This window comes from Mizuhopecten yessoensis, unplaced genomic scaffold (assembly GCF_002113885.1).
Source record: "Mizuhopecten yessoensis strain PY_sf001 unplaced genomic scaffold, ASM211388v2 scaffold3337, whole genome shotgun sequence".
Classification (NCBI taxonomy): Eukaryota; Metazoa; Mollusca; class Bivalvia; order Pectinida; family Pectinidae; genus Mizuhopecten; species Mizuhopecten yessoensis.
In genome coordinates, this window is record NW_018404994.1 from 59,710 (window position 1) to 81,774 (window position 22,065).

The window sequence follows — 22,065 nt, forward strand, 5'->3', positions numbered from 1 at the left end:
TTGTCTTACTGTATAGGGCTTTAATTTCACAGTAGACCATCAGGTAACACAATTGTTACTGGAAATGTCTTACTGTATAGGGCTATATTTACACAGTAGACCATCAGGTAACACATTTGTTACTCTGTATAGGGCTATAATTACACAGAAGACCATCAGGTCAGGTAACACATTGTTACTGGAAATGAATGTCTTACTGTATTGTCTTACTGTATAGGGCTATAATTACACCGTAGACCATCAGGTAACACACTTGTTACAGGAACTGTCTTACTGTATAGGGCTATAATTACACCGTAGACCATCAGGTAACACACTTGTTACAGGAACTGTATTACTGTATAGGGCTATAATTACACAGTAGACCATCAGATAAAACACTTGTTACAGGAAATGTCTGACAGTATAGGGCTATAATTACACAGAAGACTATCAGATAACACGTTTGTTACTGGAAATGTCTTACTGTATAGGGCTATAATTACACGGTAGACCATCAGGCAACACACTTGTTACTGGAAATGTCTTACTGTATAGGGCTATAGTTACACAGTATACCATCAGGTAACACGTTTGTTACTGGAAATGTCTGACTGTATAGGGCTATTATTACACAGTAGACCATCAGGTAACACACTTGTTACTGGAAATGTCTTACTGTATAGGGCTTTAACTAGACAGTAGACCATCAGGTAACACATTTGTTACTCTGTATAGGGCTATAATTACACAGAAGACCATCAGATAACACGTTTGTTACTGGAAATGTCTTGCTGTATAGGGCTATAATTACACAGAAGCCCATCAGGTAACACCCTTGTTACTGGAAATGTCTTACTGTATAGGGCTATATTTACACAGTAGACCATCAGGTAACACATTTGTTACCGGAATTGTCTTACTGTATAGGGCTTTAATTTCACAGTACACCATCAGGTAACACAATTGTTACTGGAAATGTCTTACTGTATAGGGCTATAGTTACACAGTAGACCATCAGGTAACACGTTTGCTACTGGAAATGTCTTACTGAATAGGGCTATAACTACACAGTAGACCATCAGGTAAAACATTTGTTACTGGAATTGTCTTACTGTATAGGGCTTTAATTTCACAGTACACCATCAGGTAACACAATTGTTACTGGAAATGTCTTACTGTATAGGGCTTTAACTACATAGTAGACCATCAGGTAACACACTTGTTACTGGAAATGTCTTACTGTATAGGGCTATAAGTACACAGTAGACCATCAGGTAACACACTTGTTACTGGAAATGTCTTACTGTATAGGGCTTTAACTACATAGTAGACCATCAGGTAACACACTTGTTACTGGAAATGTCTTACTGTATAGGGCTTTAACTACATAGTAGACCATCAGGTAACACACTTGTTACTGGAAATGTCTTACTGTATAGGGCTTTAACTACATAGTAGACCATCAGGTAACACACTTGTTACTGGAAATGTCTTACTGTATAGGGCTATAATTACACAGTAGACCATCAGATAACACGTTTGTTACTGGAAATGTCTTGCTGTATAGGGCTATAATTACACAGAAGACCATCAGGTAACACCCTTGTTACTGGAAATGTCTTACTGTATAGGGCTATAAGTACACAGTAGACCATCAGGTAACACACTTGTTACAGGAACTGTCTTACTGTATAGGGCTATAATTACACTGTAGACCATCAGGTAACACGTTTGTTACTGGTAATGTCTGACTGTAAAGGGCTATAGTTACACAGTAGACCAGTAGACCATCAGGTAACACATTGTTACTGGAAATGCCTTACTGTATAGGGCTATAATTACACAGTTGACCATCAGGTAACACGTTTGTTACTGGAAATGTCTTACTGTATAGGGCTATGATTACACAGTACACCATCAGGTAACACATTTGTTACTGGAAATGTCTTAATGTATAGGGCTATAGTTACACAGTAGACCATCAGGTAACACGTTTGGTACTGGAAATGTCTGACTGTATAGGGCTATAACTACACAGTAGACCATCAGGTAACACGTTTGCTACTGGAAATGTCTTACTGAATAGGGCTATAACTACACAGTAGACCATCAGGTAACACGTTTGTTACTGGAAATGTCTGACTGTAAAGGGCTATAGTTGCACAGTAGACCATCAGGTAACACGATTGTTACTGGAAATGTCTGACTGTATAGGGCTATAACTACACAGTAGACCATCAGGTAACACGTTTGCTACTGGAAATGTCTTACTGAATAGGGCTATAACTACACAGTAGACCATCAGGTAACACGTTTGGTACTGGAAATGTCTGACTGTATAGGGCTATAACTACACAGTAGACCATCAGGTAACACGTTTGCTACTGGAAATGTCTGACTGTAAAGGGCTATAGTTACACAGTAGACCAGTAGACCATCAGGTAACACATTGTTACTGGAAATGTCTTAATCTATCGGGCTATAATTACACAGTAGACCATCAGGAAACACATTTGTTACTGGAAATGTCTTACTGTATAGGGCTTTAACTACATAGTAGACCGTCAGGTAACACATTTGTTACTGGAAATGTCCGACTGTATAGGGCTATAATTACCCAGTAGACCATCAGGTAACACATTTGTTACTGGAATTGTCTTACTGTATAGGGCTTTAATTTCACAGTAGACCATCAGGTAACACAATTGTTACTGGAAATGTCTTACTGTATAGGGCTATAGTTACACAGTATACCATCAGGTAACACGTTTGTTACTGGAAATGTCTGACTGTAAAGGGCTATAGTTACACAGTAGACCATCAGGTAACACATTGTTACTGAAAATGTCTTACTGTATAGGGCTATAATTACTCAGTAGGCCATCAGGTAACACGTTTGTTACTGGAAATGTCTGACTGTATAGGGCTATAATTACCCAGTAGACCATCAGGTAACACATTTGTTACTCTGTATAGGGCTATAATTACACAGAAGACTATCAGATAACACGTTTGTTACTGGAAATGTCTTGCTGTATAGAGCTATAATTACACAGAAGACCATCAGGTAACACACTTGTTACTGGAAATGTTTTACTGTATAGGGCTATAATTACACAGTAGCCCATCAGGTAACACACTTGTTACTGGAAATGTTTTACTGTATAGGGCTATAATTACACAGTAGACCATCGGGTAACACGTTTGTTACTGGAAATGTCTGACTGTATAGGGCTATAATTACCCAGTAGACCATCAGGTAACACATTTGTTACCGGAAATGTCTTACTGTATAGGGCTATAATTACTCAGTAGGCCATCAGGTAACACGTTTGTTACTGGAAATGTCTTACTGTATAGGGCTTTAACTACATAGTAGACCGTCAGGTAACACATTTGTTACTGGAAATGTCCGACTGTATAGCGCTATAATTACACAGTAGACCATCAGGTAACACGTTTGCTACTGGAAATGTCTGACTGTAAAGGGCTATAGTTACACACTGTATAGGGCTATAATTACACAGTAGACCATCAGGCAACACGTTTGTTACTGGAAATGTCTGACTGTAAAGGGCTATAGTTACACAGTAGACCATCAGGTAACACGATTGTTACTGGAAATGTCTGACTGTATAGGGCTATAACTACACAGTAGACCATCAGGTAACACGTTTGCTACTGGAAATGTCTTACTGAATAGGGCTATAACTACACAGTAGACCATCAGGTAACACGTTTGGTACTGGAAATGTCTGACTGTATAGGGCTATAACTACACAGTAGACCATCAGGTAACACGTTTGCTACTGGAAATGTCTTACTGAATAGGGCTATAACTACACAGTAGACCATCAGGTAACACGTTTGTTACTGGAAATGTCTTACTGTATAGGGCTTTAACTACATAGTAGACCGTCAGGTAACACATTTGTTACTGGAAATGTCTGACTGTATAGGGCTATAACTACACAGTAGACCATCAGGTAACACGTTTGTTAGTGGAAATGTCTGACTGTAAAGGGCTATAGTTACACAGTAGACCATCAGGTAACACGTTTGCTACTGGAAATGTCTTACTGAATAGGGCTATAACTACACAGTAGACCATCAGGTAACACGTTTGCTACTGGAAATGTCTGACTGTAAAGGGCTATAGTTGCACAGTAGACCATCAGGTAACACATTTGTACTGGGAATGTCTTACTGTATAGGGCTATAATTACACGGTAGACCATCAGGCAACACACTTGTTACTGGAAATGTCTTACTGTATAGGGCTTTAACTACATAGTAGACCGTCAGGTAACACATTTGTTACTGGAAATGTCCGACTGTATAGCGCTATAATTACACAGTAGACCATCAGGTAACATGTTTGTTACTGGAAATGTCTGACTGTAAAGGGCTATAGTTGCACAGTAGACCATCAGGTAACACGATTGTTACTGGAAATGTCTGACTGTATAGGGCTATAACTACACAGTAGACCATCAGGTAACACGTTTGCTACTGGAAATGTCTTACTGAATAGGGCTATAACTACACAGTAGACCATCAGGTAACACGTTTGTTACTGGTAATGTCTGACTGTAAAGGGCTATAGTTACACACTGTATAGGGCTATAATTACACAGTAGACCATCGGGTAACACGTTTGTTACTGGAAATGTCTGACTGTATAGGGCTATAACTACACAGTAGACCATCAGGTAACACGTTTGGTACTGGAAATGTCTGACTGTATAGGGCTATAACTACACAGTAGACCATCAGGTAACACGTTTGGTACTGGAAATGTCTGACTGTATAGGGCTATAATTACACAGAAGACTATCAGGTAACACCCTTGTTACTGGAAATGTCTTACTGTATAGGGCTTTAACTACATAGTAGACCGTCAGGTAACACATTTGTTACTGGAAATGTCTAACTGTATAGGGCTATAATTACACAGTAGACCATCAGGTAACACGTTTGTTACTGGAAATGTCTGACTGTAAAGGGCTATAGTTACACAGTAGACCATCAGGTAACACGATTGTTACTGGAAATGTCTGACTGTATAGGGCTATAACTACACAGTAGACATGAATATTCAGTAAGCTTCAAAAGCCATATCATTATTGTAATGAATAAGTAGACAACAATGAAATATGACTTTTTCCCTGGGGGCCTGTTCCCTTCCATAACACATGCAAAGGCAAAACAGAATCTCACGGTTATTTAATGCATGATTTGATGTCTCCGGTTTCGACTGTGTGGCCTTTAAGGTGTTATGATTTCAGTAATCCAGTTTGGAGAAGATTGCAAAGCAGAGATTAAACCCTGTGTCATTTATGGAAGAAATGATATTAAATTTTATTAACAGGGATAATTAAGATATATTCTATCACTTGTGATACAGGGATCCCCCCTATGTTCAAATTGTAATTGTAAAGGTCACCGATCATGACCCGCATCTGCTGGTCACAATGCTCCCCTGACACCCTGTTCCTGAGGAAGTTGTCAACGAGTTCTGGGCTGAGATTGCTGTTTCATAAAATAATTTGTACGATATATTTAGCTTAAATTGTCCGAATGCCGTTCTAAATCTGTTTATTCTACGTTAGGCATATCGAGGTCTGGATCATCTTACACTTCACTTCTATAAGCGTTTAACAAGCAAGCGTCTGAGTGATTATGACTCGGGGTACAGGTAACATGTGGTTGATAAACAACGACTTACTGTACTTCCGCTTTGAATTCGCACGAGAAACGATGTCCAGTCCGACGTGATTGTAGATGGCATTATTACTTTTAATGTTAAAATCGCGTTTACTCAGAAAGTATGCGATCCAAAGACAAAGACCAAAAGACATTTAATCCCATTTTGAGAAATTTCGTGCGATATTTCTGAAAAAGAGGGGTGAATATTGCGATATCGCGGCCCAGAGTGATCCCTGGTGATAGAAATATCAATATCATAAATGCAGAATCCATGGGTCAAAGTTTAGACAGATCAAGGAATATTATGGTATTTAAAAAAAATACCTTTATTGTAGAATATATGGGCTGAAATTGTGGAAAGTTAAGGATGTTAATAGTGTTACATCCTCGATACTCTGTGGGTTCTGCTCTTATGCTCTCTGCATCCCTGGTATTTATCATCGAGAATGAGACTTTGATTTTGTCATGACGTGTTCTAGGGGTGCAGAGAGCTTCAGTAAATGTTACACCTGGAGTGTCAAGGAGGATAGTTTTAATTAAAGAAATACTTTTTACAAAAACTTTTATTGCAGAATCAACGGTTTAAAGTCAGGGAAAACGTTGAAGGAGTTCAGAGGTCACACCTCCTTTGTCAACGATGCTGTGTTTACTGCCGACGGTCATCACGTTATCAGGCAAGTACAGACTACCAGTCAGGAAAGTTTAAAATTCAGTTTATATTTAATGAACAGATATAATTGTAAAAATGATTCGGTTGTGGTTTCATAAGATTACATGTATTACAAAAACTGTACCCATCAGGTAATGTATTTAATACTGATTTTATAAGAACAGCATATGATCGGTCAATTAAATGATAAATCTTACTTGTTCAGCTCCTAATAAACATTACTGTATGTTTTTCATTTTGACCGTTTTCATGACAAAGCAGGGGGTATAAATTTGTCTTTACCTTACAAGTCTAGTTTTTAACCCTTTCACCCCCATGTAACTTTTGTAGACTCTTCCATGCATTGATCTGGATGAGTCCATTATGGTCTACAGTGGTGAAAGGGTTAAATGACGTGGCCTAATTCATTGAAAATCATAGATCTATTTGCTGATATGATAACAAGAACTATCCACTATGAACATAGATGTGACAGTAGAAAATAGATTACTGCAATAGAAGGTGAAAATTAAAGTAATTAGAATATCCCTTTGTATTGTTAGTACAGTCATCTTTGTTAATCAAGTTATCTTTGTAAATTTGGTAATCGAAACATTATTGTAACAGACCTCTGGTTTACTAGTCTTATGCTTTTCTGCATGAGCTAAAGAGATAACTCTCCCCAGCCGAGTCAGAAGGAAGTGGCTGGTATTTTGTTGGCGTGACATTGCCACTCTGGTAAAATACTAGCCGCTTCCTACCGACACAGCTAGGGAGAATTTCTCTTCTGCTCATTCAGTAAGACTAGTAAACCAGAGGTTCCGGGTTTCACTCGTAGCAGAGGCATTGGAAATATAATGACCTCTGTAACATTACATAAACCCAGGTCTCTTTATTTAACGTTTCAGTGCAAGTTCTGACGGCACAGTGAAGGTGTGGAATGTGAAGACGACAGAGTGTCAGAACACGTTTAAACCCCTCGGGGGCACGGGGACTGACATCACCGTACACAGTATACATCTCCTACCCAGGATGGCCGAACAGTTTGTTGTTTGTAACAGGTCCAACACAGTCGTCATCATGAACATGCAGGGACAGGTGGGTGTTCTTTGAGTTATCTCCCATCTCTGTAACCTCATCTCTGGTTATCTCCCCTCTCTGTAACCTAACCTCTGGTTATCTCCCCTCTCTGTAACCTTACCTCTGGTTATCGCCCCTCTCTGTAACCTGACCTCTGGTTATCTCCCCTCTCTGTAACCTTACCTCTGGTTATCTCCCCTCTCTGTAACCTTTTAGATATATTCAGTTATTGTTTTTTTTTAAACCAAGTTATTGGCCAGTCGCTATTTCTGTACTGAACCACTAGTTATATTCCCTCTGTTCCAAATCACTGATTATCTCCCCTTTAATATTGATTATTACTAGTGTCTCTAACAAGGGCTGTTATTGGCTGATAATCGGAAACATGACACACAAAATTAATGAATCTGGGAAAGAATGAAAATTGAAATACTTTGTTTAAATATGTGTTTTCAGTGGCTATTATAGGGATTTAAGCTGCAATTTTCTTTAACATTTACTTCCACGTTAGAGATGAATGTCCTTCACTATGCTAATCCTTATAGGAGACATCACTGGACAGGTTTGGGCTATAACACCAAACAGGTATCACAAGGTCATGTTACCTGTCGCAAGACTAACGCGAAGTTGTGAATTCTCGGCATAACGATCCACTGGGATGCTGATTTTGTGTTACAGATTGTGAGAAGTTTCTCCAGCGGTAAGCGAGACGGAGGAGATTTTGTGTGTGCCACTGTATCACCGCGAGGAGAATGGATCTACTGTACGGGAGAGGATATGGTGCTTTATTGTTTCAGTGTAACCACAGGCAAGCTAGAGAGGACGCTGACGGTGAGTATAGACAGTATATATTACAAACCATACATAGAAGGGATGGGGGAGGATAGGGGTATAGTATGGACTGTTTCAGTGTAACCACAGGCAAGCTAGAGAGGACGCTGACGGTGAGTATAGACAGCATAGGTCAGGGGTCACACATAGAGGGGAGGGGGGAGGATAGGGGTATAGTATGGACTGTTTCAGTGTAACTACAGGCAAGCTAGAGAGGACGCTGATGGTGAGTATAGACAGTATAGGTCAGGGGTCACACATAGAGGGGAGAGGGGGCATGGACTCTTTATTGTAAATATGGGAAGCTGGAGAAAATACTGACAGTAAGTATAGGCAGTATAGGTTAGAGGTCACACAAAGAAGGGGAAGGGGAGAGGAGCATGGTTTGTTTCAGTGTAAACATAGAAAAGCTTGAGAGAACACTGATGATAAGTATAGGCAATATATATAAGGAGGTCATACATGGTAGAGGATCGGAGGGGGAGGGAGGGTCAGGGTGTAGACTGTTTTAGTGTAAGCAGAAAATCTGGAGAGGAAATTGATGTTAAGAAAAGAATAGGGGTCACACCTAGTAATGTACGTATTTACCAGAATATATTGCAATACATGTATTACTTTTTGTGGGATACCAGGGATTTATCTGTGGTGTATCCGGCTGATAAAAGACCCCATTCTCAATGGGAAATTGACTTCCTTTTCCCCATTTTCCAATTTTTAAATCACAGAGAAGACACTTTAAATGAAGAAAATTATGCTTTTCTCCAAGATAAATATATTTTCAACTGGAATATTGGACAGAAGAGTTATGTCAAGCTATAATATGATATTTTTTATTTTTTGAACACTTACATTTTTGTTTGTCAAAAACATTTCACAAATAAGCAAAGTGGCCTTTTCTCAATTAAACTAGAAAAGGCCCTGTATACCCATTACTACATGTTGTCATTTTAGTGTGTTTTTGCTATTTCAGGTACACGAAAAAGATGTAATAGGCATAGCACATCACCCACATCAGAATTTAATAGGAACCTACTCCGAGGACGGACTTTTGAAACTCTGGAAACCCTGATCTCTACAGTTCATTAGACTTACATTGGACTCTTCATTCTGTCATCAGTGAAAGCATTGACTTCCTCATCGATACTGTTAACCCTGGCCCTGAATCCGTTCTCATGCTCAAGCATCGATACTGTTAATCCTGGCCCTGAATCCGTTCTCATGCTCAAGCATCGATACTGTTAATCCTGGCCCTGAAACCGTTCTCATGCTCAAGCATGGAGTCCGTGCTCAACCAAACATTCTTGTAACTCGCTAAAATCATGCAACACAAAAAAATAGTGATGTCTGAAAATTTTACCCGGTATCTGGGTTGAAGACTCTCCAAAATTCTTCTAAATCATAGACCACAATATGAAGTTTTGTCTATTTTTCAGAGTTTGAGCATGAGAATGGTTACTTGGATACGGACCCAGGTCTGTTGGAGAGAACTTGGAGAAAATGAGATTGACACGTTGTCAAGAAAATTATTGTGAGGAACTTAATGAAAGTAAGAGTGATTTATTTTCATACTCATCAAAAACTCGGCTGTCTGTGAAACTGAAGAATATGAAAACGATTTGTGGGATATTCAAGAAATATGCTATCTACAGGATTCGGGAAGAGGAGTGGGTGAGCACAGGGACGCTTTTTGGTTCAAAATTATAATAATTTAATTTACTTGATGTTGATGGGTGCCGTTTCACGATGCGTATATAACTTATTTACGTGTACTCGTAACTTACATGTGCCTCGTGAAACAGACCAAAATACTTTCGTACGGTATTAGCAAAATACAAAAATTGTTGTTATCAAATATCTGGTGTGTCAAGTTTGTGACTCGGCAAAGACCGATTGATTCCAATCAGAACACCACAATGATGTGTGAAAGATTACAATATCATGGTAATATTTAATCGGCAAAAGATAATTCACTTTGAAAATAATGTATTTTTAAAATCTACTCAAGAGCTGTAAGTGTTTGTGTGTTTTTTATAACAGGATCTAACATCAGTGTCATTTTAATGTTTATGCCTATATGTAATAACTATTCAATAAATTTGTTCAAAGTTTACTGTGAATTTTATTCTTTTAATATTCAGCTTTCTTTAAGATTTGAAATAAAAAAATTACCCCTGGAACTGAAAATAGGTTGTTGTATAACTGGTGTAGATTCCAGTTGAGGAGGTTACATCTTAAGGATCCCAATACCACAGCCAAAATTTGCAACCAAGTGTTGGAGACTTCTATTTCTGACTTGACTGTGGCTTTGATAAATCATTTCTGAAAAGAGAACCGTACCTTGGGGGATTTTTATGAGAAATAATAAAGATGACATAAACAGTGTAAAAAGTCTTCAGGGCTAGACCGAGATTCGAACGAACCCTGGACTTCAGATTGTTATACTATCACCGATTGTACTACATGTATCTGGTTAAGGAAGTGTCCTTGTCAAATTGTGCTACAGTTATAACAAAACGGAAGTTAAGGGGAGGTTACTCTATATAGGACAATCCACAGTGCAGTGGGACAGGAATCCTTAAGATGCAGAGTGATATAAAACTTACTACACATTTCTCAGTTAATCACAGTGATCATCGCAACTCTTACCAATTTAGGATCAGGTTCCAGGAATATTCCACAACCTAAGGCCTATTGAGATTGTGTTGTGGTGCGGTATCCATCCCTCTGTTGTCCAAATGTCTGGCGACACTTTTTTTTATCTATGATAAAGTTATTTAGCTAGTACCATGCGTGGTTTGGTCAAATGAATGACCTTGCATCACTTATAAGGTCACAGGGGTCAAATATGTAAATTGTGTATTTTTTTTAGAACAATGCTAAATTACCAAAATTGGTCCACTTTTAAAGTTACTGGTGTGAGGTATGATTGGTCTACACCCATACTTTAATTTCTTCAAGATTATTAATTAGCCTGCTGAGATATCGTTTAGTTTTAATGAGACTTGGTAAGCATGTAAAATATGCAAAGACAAATGTTAAGTGTATGCAAATATGAGCAAAATTTGGTCGAACATATCATGCAAAACAAGGCAAGTTCAAAGTTGAAAAATCTGCATAATTGATTTGCAAACTCAGCTCCTATTGGTTGACAGTTTCTGCAAAGTAACTGAATAATATATATAATTTAAGGATCCCCGTCCCTCCGCCTAAAAATGCAATGAGGCATTGTTTTTATTTTCAACGGCATCGCTATTGCATAACCAAATCATTTCTGAACAATAACCCATACCTTGCGGGAGTTTCTTCAGATTTCAATTTATTTTTTAAATTGAACAAAATGAAACAAAATACATTTTATTTGATGCAACAATGGTTTATTAGAAATATAACACATAAAAAATAATAACAATGTCAATATTGATGAACAAAAAAACAGTAATTTTCTAACAATAATACTAAAACAAACAAAAATGCCCATTACATGAATCAATAATATTCTGAGTGCCAATGCAACACGTTTAGGACGATGAAAAGAAAATATAGGTGACAAAAAATAAACATCTTGCAGACTGACTTATTATACAAAAAAAAAAAAAGAGAGACAACTCTTACAGTTGTACCAATAATAATTCTAAATCCCCAAAAGTCATATATACAATTTACAACATACAATATAGCACTTTTTGTATACTAATGTAATACAGTAGGCATTACCAACCAATAAAATTACTTCAAATGTAATAACCAATATAAAACAAATTGCACATTGTGTATGAATAACAGTATAACAAACAATGTACTTTACTGTGTCATAGCAAAAATGTCACATTGAATAACAATAACAAAGTTCCACATACTTAACAACAATAATAAATTTCTACATAATGTACAAATAACATACTATGTTGTGATATATAAAATCACGCTATATACAACAATAATTAACTTTTACATTATGTACAGATAGCAACATACCATATTGTGATATAAAAAATATCCCACCATATAGCAATAATAAACTTTGTCATTATATACAGAGAACAACATATATTGTGGTTTAACAAATATCACACTATACAGCAATAATAAACTTTTACGTTATGTACAAATAACAACATACGATATTGTGGTAACAAATATAGAATATAATCCTGACTATTGTGATCGTACTTGTATGTTTAAAATACTTTCCAGGCCAAAATGTCTTTCCTGTTGGTATTGCACAACCGTAGCCTATACTGCATTCCATACAACATTTCTGGTCCAGGTATTCAGATAACACCGCAAGTTCAACCACTCGTCTACCCTGCGACCAGGTTAAAAAAGTTATTGGCGTATTCGTGATAACTAGTACTGGAGGGATCCTAAAATCATTCTGTAACAAGAAAGAGAATAGTGTGCTTCCACAGGGGATCGAACCTGTGACCCTAGGTTCCTAGCCGTACGCTCTACCACTGAGATGAAGGGGAAATTCCCTCTAGCTTGAAGCTAGAAGGCGACTGTAATCCTAGCTATGTACAATTAAAATCTGGCACACTACTCCACTTTTTAAATGTGTTCACCCCCGAACACCACAACCCAGGTTCTAACTATGTGTCACCACAGGGAGGGCCACAGACACTTTGTAACAGGAAAGAGAATAGTGTGCTTCCACCGGGGATCGAACCCTTGACCCCAGACTAAGTAGTCAGACGCTCTACCACTAAGCTCAAGGGAAATTCCCTCTAGCTTGAAGGCGACCGTAATCCTATGATAAAAATCTGCCACAATTCTAATTCTGAATTTGATGAAAGCTGTTTTTTAATATGAATGGAACTTATTTGATATCATCTATGTATATATGATTAAAATATCTCTGGAATACTGTACAGAAAATATTATGAATGCTTTTAAGCCAAACAAGTGACATTTACACAAAAAAATTACATTATTTACTCAAACCTTTGGTATCTCCTTCAAAATAAGATTTCTATAGCACCTGTATCACATCAGTCAATATCATTCTGGCTGAATAAGTCCTTGTGGAATTAAATATCGGTGCTTGATATTAATTAAATAAATAATGTATGTAGCTTCACATTGAATTGTATCTATTTGCACAAATAAACGTGATTAAAAGTTAACTAGACGCTTTATTGATTTATTGATTCTTTCTCAAATAATGTTATCTGTAAGTCTAAAGGTTCCGGATAATAACCGTCATTCCGTTTGGTCTGGTTTATTGATTAGACGACACGTTGTTGTAATCTCTATGGTGAGCATATACAATACGTCACTTCCGTAAACAATGTTTGGCGGCTTGTAATTTTATTTCTGATACAGGTGGAGCGTTTCTGCTGCAGGTTTTCAATTTAACCTAATAAGGTAATTATAAAACCTTTAAAGATTTAGCTAATATACAGCAAGGTATTTTTCATCAATCATCGTGGTACACAAGAAAACAACCATGATACATAAACGGTTATTTGCAAACGGGCAAACTGTTCGTTGATCTCGTTTATGACCCGATGTTTTATCATGTCAATCTAGATAGAATTTTGTTTTATGATCAGCGCTGTACTGCATTGAAGTTATGCATTCGTTATTTTATGGATATAAGTAGCAAGTAAATGTCAGTAAATTATTGCAAGATGTCGGCTTCATGCAGGTACTTGCAGGCAAACCGGTCGGACTGTGGCAGCCGGGAGATTTTCCAGTTTCTGTTCAAGGGGGGTTTCCTAATTAGATAATGCTGGAAAACACACATTCGTCCTTATAGAAGTACAAGCGCTTAAGATAAAGTTTAGCACACGTAAATGAAGGTATATTAAAACGCAGTTAAATCAATTAAAATGATTGCGAAATACCTTTATCAGTACATCATAATTATTTCGTAATATAGTTTAGCTTGGCTATCGTTTGTAGTTGAAAAAATACACTCTGATTGGGGTACTTGCATTCTCTAAATTACTTAATTATAAATAACTTATAAGGGGATTGCACTTGTTTGTGTTCAAGTCAAGTAAATTTTATTTAACGTCGATATGATTACAAAGATACATTGTAAACACAAGCTCGTTTAGTGAGCTTTTACAATCGACATAATAAATAAAACATACATAAAACAAGGTTTCATTAATTAAACAAGATATACTCATGCTGTAAATGATACAAATAGAGATGAAGCATCCAATAAACATATTTAAATTTATATAAATAATAATAATAATATTTGATGCGGTAAAAGTGGCATTTTACATTTATCACATTTTGAATTTCATTTTTTTATTGATCACATTTGCTTATAATTTGATTATGAGATGAAGGAAAGATATAAAAGAACAACTTNTAACTCAGGATTTTTTTATATTCTTATTATTCTTATAAAAGGTCATATATTCAACATAATCACAGATACATTTAGAAACATATCACAGGCTGATAATATATCACAAAAATGTTTGAAAACTTATGTTTGAAAACTTGTACTGAAGTATGCTTTATATGTATCTTAAATTTTAAGATACATATAAAGCATACTTCAGTACACAAGCTAACACAATAAAGCACAAAAGCAGGAGCAGCAGCTAGCTTCATAATCACAGATGTACATCATGCTTCATGCAAACACATTTAAAACATATCTAAACATATCTAATCTAAAAAGGCAACTTGAAACGGGCATTATTATTGAGATGCAATAGCTCATATAATTGACATGTGTCTAATATATAAATAAAGTTTATTGAAACTAATTTCAACTTATATTAATCACCCTTGATGGCCCGGATGTTAGTGTGTGTGGGATCTTAATATGGGAGGTAACTGGAAGACCCAGAGAATCGAGATACCCCACAAGGTTGGGTACGGGTAGATGACCCCGTACCTTTTCACATTCGATCTTGGGATCAAACCCGGTCACCAGGGTGGATTTATCCACTGCACCACCCGACCAACCAGTATAGTATGTCTGTTATACAAGTATTGTATGATGATTCAGATGAAGTGGAAATTAGAATAACCAAGTATATAATTTTAGTAAGTTAAATATTTTATTTCAGAAATTGATGGGGAAAAATAAATTGTGATGTTGGCAATTGCAATCATTTTTATTTCAATTGCAAAGGTTCATTTTATCAGAATACGTATTTGCAGTTAATTGATGATAATTGTCATCATCAGTTATCAAGGGGTCTTTGTATACATTACCAATGTCTGGCCAAGAAAGAATATGTACACGGCTGCCACCAATCGCTGCCTAGAAAGAGGTATTTTAGTTGAGTAAAATGATTTTAACCCCACCAATATATACTATGCATATTTATATACTTTTTTTTTGTGAACAGATATTTTAATTGGAACTTCTAGGTGCTGACATAAAAAAGCATGGCACTAAGCGCTGACACCATTAAGAAGTATGTCACATTGGACAATAAAATCCATGAACTGGAACTTAAGAACTCGCGTAAGGCTTATGAACAACTTGAAAATCATCTGAAAAATCTCAAGGGGGAACAAACAACACAAAAGGCTCAGTTTGAGCTAAAGTCTAAAGCCACGTAAGTAACTACTGTTCCACTTTATTTTCCTTGTCAAATATCAAATTAACAATAAATTTAAAAAATTGAATGGATCATGTACAGCTTGTTTCTACTCCTAGGATTGTGTTGATGGTCACAAAGTAGGCCTACATATGTAAAAGGTCAAAGTAAACAAACAAAATTGTCCCTTAATACTTAATTTTGTATTTATGACCTAGTATATCAATGGCTGATACATTGCTTGGAATTTTACATTTGTAACCCTCCGTGGCCCTTAGGCTTGGAAAACTGACTTCATAGACTTTTAAAGGTCTACATATCTTTAGTGTTCTCAGAAACCTTAGAACAGAAAGATACGAAACTATCACTAACAGTTACAAAATACTGTAAAAGCATAAAATTTCGTTAGGGATTTAATTTTGTTTATTTCGTGGTTTTATAAAACGAAATTTTAAGCAAACAAAATATAAACGAAACGAAAATATGAAATAAACTATTAATTTATTTACATACATACAGTTTACTTTCACATTACGATACGATGGACATGACTACATATATATATGATATGATATTATTCCCTCGCAATGAAACTTCGAGGAGATATAGGATTCCGCCCTAAGGTATGTACAAGTTTGCGTTTCAGGTTTCTATATTGAAGGTCAAGGTCACTTACTATTTTTAGGAAAACATTGTCATCACTCTAGTGACTGCATTCCTCAACAATATTTCATGGAACTTGATACAAGTGCTTGGTATGACAATACCTTGAACAGTTTGTGTTTCGGGCTACTGCAAGGTCACTGTTACAACTTTTAGAAAAACTTTTTTATCGCTCTATCGACTACATTCTTCAACCGAAATTCATGAAACTTAATTGATACAATTGTTTGCCATGACAATTTCTTCAACAGATGCAGTAACTACAGCAGTTACTGTTACATCATTGAATATTCATTTCCTCATACATATGGCACACAATGTGTGACTGCGAGGGGATTTGTATCACTTGTGAAGCCTTGTTATATAATTACATTTAATAACAAACACTATAAATAAAATGTAATAAGACTTACCAGGGACCTGGGAAGGATGGACGAGCTCCGTCCTGCTCAGCAGCTTAGTATGAAATGAATGAGGGTGGTGACGTGCACATACGAATACGACACACATGGTGGTGACATGCGCATACGAATACGACACACGAATACGACACACAGGGTGGTGACATGCACATATGAATACAACACACATGGTGGTGACATGCGCATATGAATACGACACACAGGTCGGTGACGTGTGCATACGAATACGACACGCAGGGTGGTGACTTGCTCATACGAATACGACACGCAGGGTGGTGACATGCGCATACGAATACGACACACATGGTGGTGACATGCGCATACGAATACGACACACAGGGTGGTGACTTGCGCATACCAATAGGACACACAGGGTGGTGACATGTGCATACGAATACGACACACAGGGTGGTGACGTGTGCAGACGAATACGACACACGAATACGACACACAAGGTGGTGACGTGCGCATGCGAATACGACACATAGGGTGGTGACGTGCGCATAAGAATACGACACACAGGGTGGTGACCTGTGCATACGAATAGGACACACAGGGTGGTGACGTGCGCGTACGAATACGACACACATGGTGGTGACAAGTGCATAAGAATACGACACACAAGGTGGTGACGTGCGCATACGAATACGACACATAGGGTGGTGACTTGCGCATACGAATACGACACACAGGGTGGTGACATGCGCATACGAATACGACACACAGGGTGGTGAAGTGCGTGTACGAATAAGACACACATGGTGGTGACGTGTGCATACGAATACGACACACAGGGTGGTGACTTGCGCATACGAATAGGACACACAAGGTGGTGACATGCACATACGAATACGACACACAGGTCGGTGACGTGCGCATACGAATACGACACACAGGGTGGTGAAGTGCGCATACGAATACGACACACAGGGTGGTGACGTGCACATACGAATACGACACACAGGTTGGTGATGTGCACATACGAATACGACACACAGGGTGGTGACGTGCGCATACGAATACGACACGCGGAATGGCGTGAGTAGGTAAATCCTTGTGCAGATCACTCTCTCACAACACTCCACGCACAGGTTATGACATTTATAGCTGCATGATCCATAATTAAAACTACAGGACGGAATATATTTTGTTTTCATTGATATTTTCCCCAGAATCTTTCATTTAATGGTGTGTGGATTATTTATATGACAGGGCGAAAGAGAAGAGTGATGTCGATAATTTATCCAAGACAATGGAGCAGACAGTGCTGGACAAGGGAAAAGATGGCTACGAAAAAGCCATGAATAAAGAGGAGGTAACTGCTATCAATAACACACTTCAAGACGGGTCAAATATTATCAAAATTTGTTCACACCCCCCAATTAACTTTATGCTATTTAAATTGCCTCTCATCTGTGGTCTGTTGTCCATCCTTAAACACTTTTTGTTATCACTAGCTATTACTCCAGAAGTGCATGAGAGATTTTCTCAAATTTCACATGAAGCTTCCCCTTTTTGCATGATTGTGCATGTTTTATTTTCATAATGATTGGAAAAACAAGAAATAGTCAAGATGTTGGTAATGTTGTTTGACTTCAGGTAATCTCTCTAACACATTTGACCTATTGTTGTGTTGGAGTTATTTCCTTTTTGCAAAAGACCGGATTTTTTAGACTTGATTACCTGCCTTAGTAACATATCTGCCCGCTAGGCTGTGTTCTTTAATAATATAATAAATGAGGAAATAGTTTTCCGCATTTCTCCATATTTCTCCATTGGAAAAAATACGGGAAAATGTGGAGTTCTGCATAAAATATGGAGATTTGAAGTACAGGTTCTTGCTTACATTGGAACAGTATGGGAGTATGTCAGATGATGCATCAGTGTTGATTATGAAATATTCAGTATGGTAACCATATTAGAGTCAGTTTAAAAAAGTAAAATTTCAAGGGTTTTTCAGCCTCACCTGCCCGAAGGGAAAGTAAGCTTATGCCATGGCGCAGCGTCCATCGTTCGTCGTCCATCCGTCTGTCAACTTTTCCTTTAAAACGCTACTTGTCCTGAACGGCACAGTAGATTTCGACTAAATTCAGTCGGGGGCATCCTAGGGCCAAGGGGCCTCAATTTTGTATAAACGGTGGGTGTGGACTCCATGGGACAGAGGGGCAGAGCCCAATAGGGAAATAGAGGTAAAACCTTTAAAATCCTTCTACCATAGGGATTAAGGGATTTTATCCTAATTTGGTCTGGAGCATCCTTGGGCCAAGGGGACTCAATTTTGTATAAAAGGTGCTAGTAGCCCTCCTGGGAAGCAAAGGGGTGAGGCCAAATAGGGGAAATAGAGGTAAACCTTTAAAATCCTTCTTCTACCATAGGGAGTAAAGGATTTCATCGCAATTTGGTCTGGAGCATCCTTGAGCCAAAGGGACTTAATTTTGTATAAACAGTGGGTGTGGACCCCCTGGGGGCAGAGTTGTGGGACCCAATAAGGGCCGAAATTGAGGTTAAACCTTTAAAATCCTTCTTCTTCCATAGGGCCAAGGGGACTCCACTTTGTATAAATGCTGAATATGGCCCCCCTTGGGGCAGAGCTGCAGGGCCTAATAGGGAAAACAGAGGTAAAAATCTTTGAAAACCTTCTTCTACAATAGGGATTAAGGGATTTTATCCTAATTTGGTCTGGAGCATCCTTGGGCGAAGGGGACTAAATTTTGTGTAAACGAAGGACGAGGCCTCAAGGGGACTCAATTTTGTATAAACGGTAGGTGTGGCCCTCCTGGGCAGAGTTGCGCGGCGCAATAGGGGAAATAGAGGTAAAAACCTTTGAAATCCGTCTTCTACCATTGGGATGAAGGGATTTTATCTGAATTTATTCTGGAGCATCCTTGGGCAAAGGGGACTAAATTTTGTGTAAACAAAGGATGAGGCCCCTCTGGGTGCTGAAAGTTGCTGGGCCCAATAGGGAAATTTGAGGTTTAAATCTTTAAAATCTTTTTTCTTCTGTACCATTGGAGGGATTTTATGTAATAAGAATAATTTCCCATGGTTGCTTTATTATCCATGTGAGCGATACAGGCCCTCTCGGCCTCTTGTTTTCATTACCTGGTACCCTGTCAATGAATTGGGCTCTGTTCTCATCGTTGATGTGAGTTTATGTAATTGACAGGTTGAGCACCTGATTAAAACATGCATTCTTAATTGAAACAGTCAACCTGCAGTACGTAGAATTGTTTGCATGATCGCAAAAACGATACTGTGGAGAAATCGGGCAATCAGGAAATTGCTTTTTTTTCTGCGAAATTGTCAGACGCATTATCGGAAAGGAATACTGGGCCCCTATGGAGATACAAATGTCAGCCAAGCAAGTCGGCAGGGTTGGTAGACCTGACATGTCATTGTATTTCTGTAGTCTAGCCTATCGGAGACTAGGGCCTGTTGGTTTATGCGGAACAACTGGTTTGTGCGCTTTTAAATGCAACATTTTCGGGTATAAATACTGGCGTACCTGCAAATGTTGATGCAGGCCGTGCAAGGCTTTGTCAAGGCTCGCCTGAAAGCAGCATCAGATTACTAGGTCCGACCTTATTTAATAAACGAACAAATGTGGTATGATCGGTTCAACCGCTTAAACGAAAACAGCCTAGGAAAACTATGGCAAGTATACCAGTCTGCTGGAATTTTTATTAGAGTTATCTCCCTTACACATCAGACCTGTTGTCAGTGCTCAAAGATTGTACGCTACATCACACAATATATCTTTTGCATCTATTCTTACGTACCTTAATTGTTAGTGTCGCCTATTGATTGAATTAAGTGTGTGTGTGTGTGTGAGGGGGGGGGGGGGGGAGGTTTCAGTCGTACAAGATATTATATAAACTTCAGTTGAGAATGTTTAAGAAAGGAGATGAACTGGGCCCATATCATGAAACCGTTCTCTTGCTCAAGCCAGCATCGATTCTGTCCTGAAACTAACTTTTTCGTAACTCACTGAAATTGTGTCAATCAAAAAGTCCAATCCAAACATTAAACACAGTCTCTGCTTTATGTCTCCATAATAATTTCCAAATCATTGACGAATTTTTGTTCTTTCTTAATTTCTAACAGAAACAAGAAATTCGGCTTGAGCACAAAATCCACGCATGCTTGAGTATATGAGAACAGTTTTATGAATAAGGTCCACGATGTCATGTTAATGTAGCATCTGTCCTAAAATGACCTGTTTTTTTTTAATTCCAGGCAGAGTATTTAGAGGCGTTGGCCTCACAGGACATGGTTAAGAAGAATCTGGACAAGACGGAACAAGCAATTAAGGAAATCGAGGCAAAATTGCCAGCAGCAAAGGCTGAGGTAGATGTCCTGGACAAGCTGTGTAAGGAGCAGGAGGAAGTACTGAGTGAGTAGAAGTTATACATCTACTGCCTTGTTATCCATAGGAATGTTTGTTAAAATAATAATAATATACAGCATATGATATAGTGCCCTATCCAACTAACATAAGCCACTCTAAACTGCTTTACAGTACATAGATATTCAATTAATACAATTAGCATATACATTAATCAATACAATTAGCACATACATTAATCAATACAATTAGCACATACATTAATCTATACAATTAGCACATACATTAATCAATACAATTAGCATATACATTAATCTATACAATTAGCATATACATTAATCAATACAATTACATTAAGCAATACAATTAGCATATACATTACACAATACCATTTTGAGGAATTCATAGGAGCTGCCTCTAACTACTAGTCTTATGCCACCTAGCTAATATCTTCTTATGTGAGTATGCCTGCGTGTGTGCTGGAGATGTTATGTGTTCTGTTTGTAGTAGGACCGTGCTTCCAACAGCATCGTTTATAGTGCCACCTCACTTGAAAGCTACAGCACAGATACCGCAACATCCACCCCGGACCAATTCATACTCCACCTGAGTTGTTGGAGTTGTATGGGCAGGAGAAAAACACTTTCTCTGAATATCCATTCGTATTACAACTTTGGGGATCAAACCCCGGCCTCCTGCATGGAAGGCTGGAGTGGTAACCACTCGGTCAATCCGCCCATAACCTCAGATTACACATTTAGGGGAACAGGAATGAACTATGTGGATATATTAGACTACGGCAAACATTTGGGCAATCATGGTAATTTTTGTGTAGGTAGTGAAATAGTATAATGTTGGGGGGGG

The 22,065-nt window shown here is 38.0% G+C and overlaps 2 protein-coding genes across 5 annotated transcripts in view; both read left to right on the plus strand.

Moving 5' to 3' along the window:
• Positions 1-10,361, plus strand: part of LOC110447356 (WD40 repeat-containing protein SMU1) — a 30,055-nt gene extending 19,694 nt beyond the window's left edge. The window contains exons 9-12 of the mRNA XM_021492975.1: positions 6,264-6,365; positions 7,249-7,438; positions 8,099-8,251; positions 9,222-10,361. Of these exons, the coding sequence (XP_021348650.1) occupies positions 6,264-6,365; positions 7,249-7,438; positions 8,099-8,251; positions 9,222-9,320 (544 nt within the window). The 3' untranslated portion in view covers positions 9,321-10,361. The remainder of the gene's footprint in view (positions 1-6,263; positions 6,366-7,248; positions 7,439-8,098; positions 8,252-9,221) is intronic.
• Positions 10,362-13,506: 3,145 nt separating this feature from the next.
• Positions 13,507-22,065, plus strand: part of LOC110447357 — a 40,697-nt gene continuing 32,138 nt past the window's right edge. For 2 of the 4 annotated variants that reach the window (XM_021492977.1, XM_021492979.1), the window contains exons 1-4: positions 13,507-13,615; positions 15,577-15,789; positions 18,069-18,171; positions 21,093-21,249. In XM_021492977.1, the coding sequence (XP_021348652.1) occupies positions 15,617-15,789; positions 18,069-18,171; positions 21,093-21,249 (433 nt within the window). In that variant the 5' untranslated portion in view covers positions 13,507-13,615; positions 15,577-15,616. The remainder of the gene's footprint in view (positions 13,616-15,576; positions 15,790-18,068; positions 18,172-21,092; positions 21,250-22,065) is intronic. The other 2 variants (XM_021492978.1, XM_021492980.1) reach the window with 2 other exon arrangements.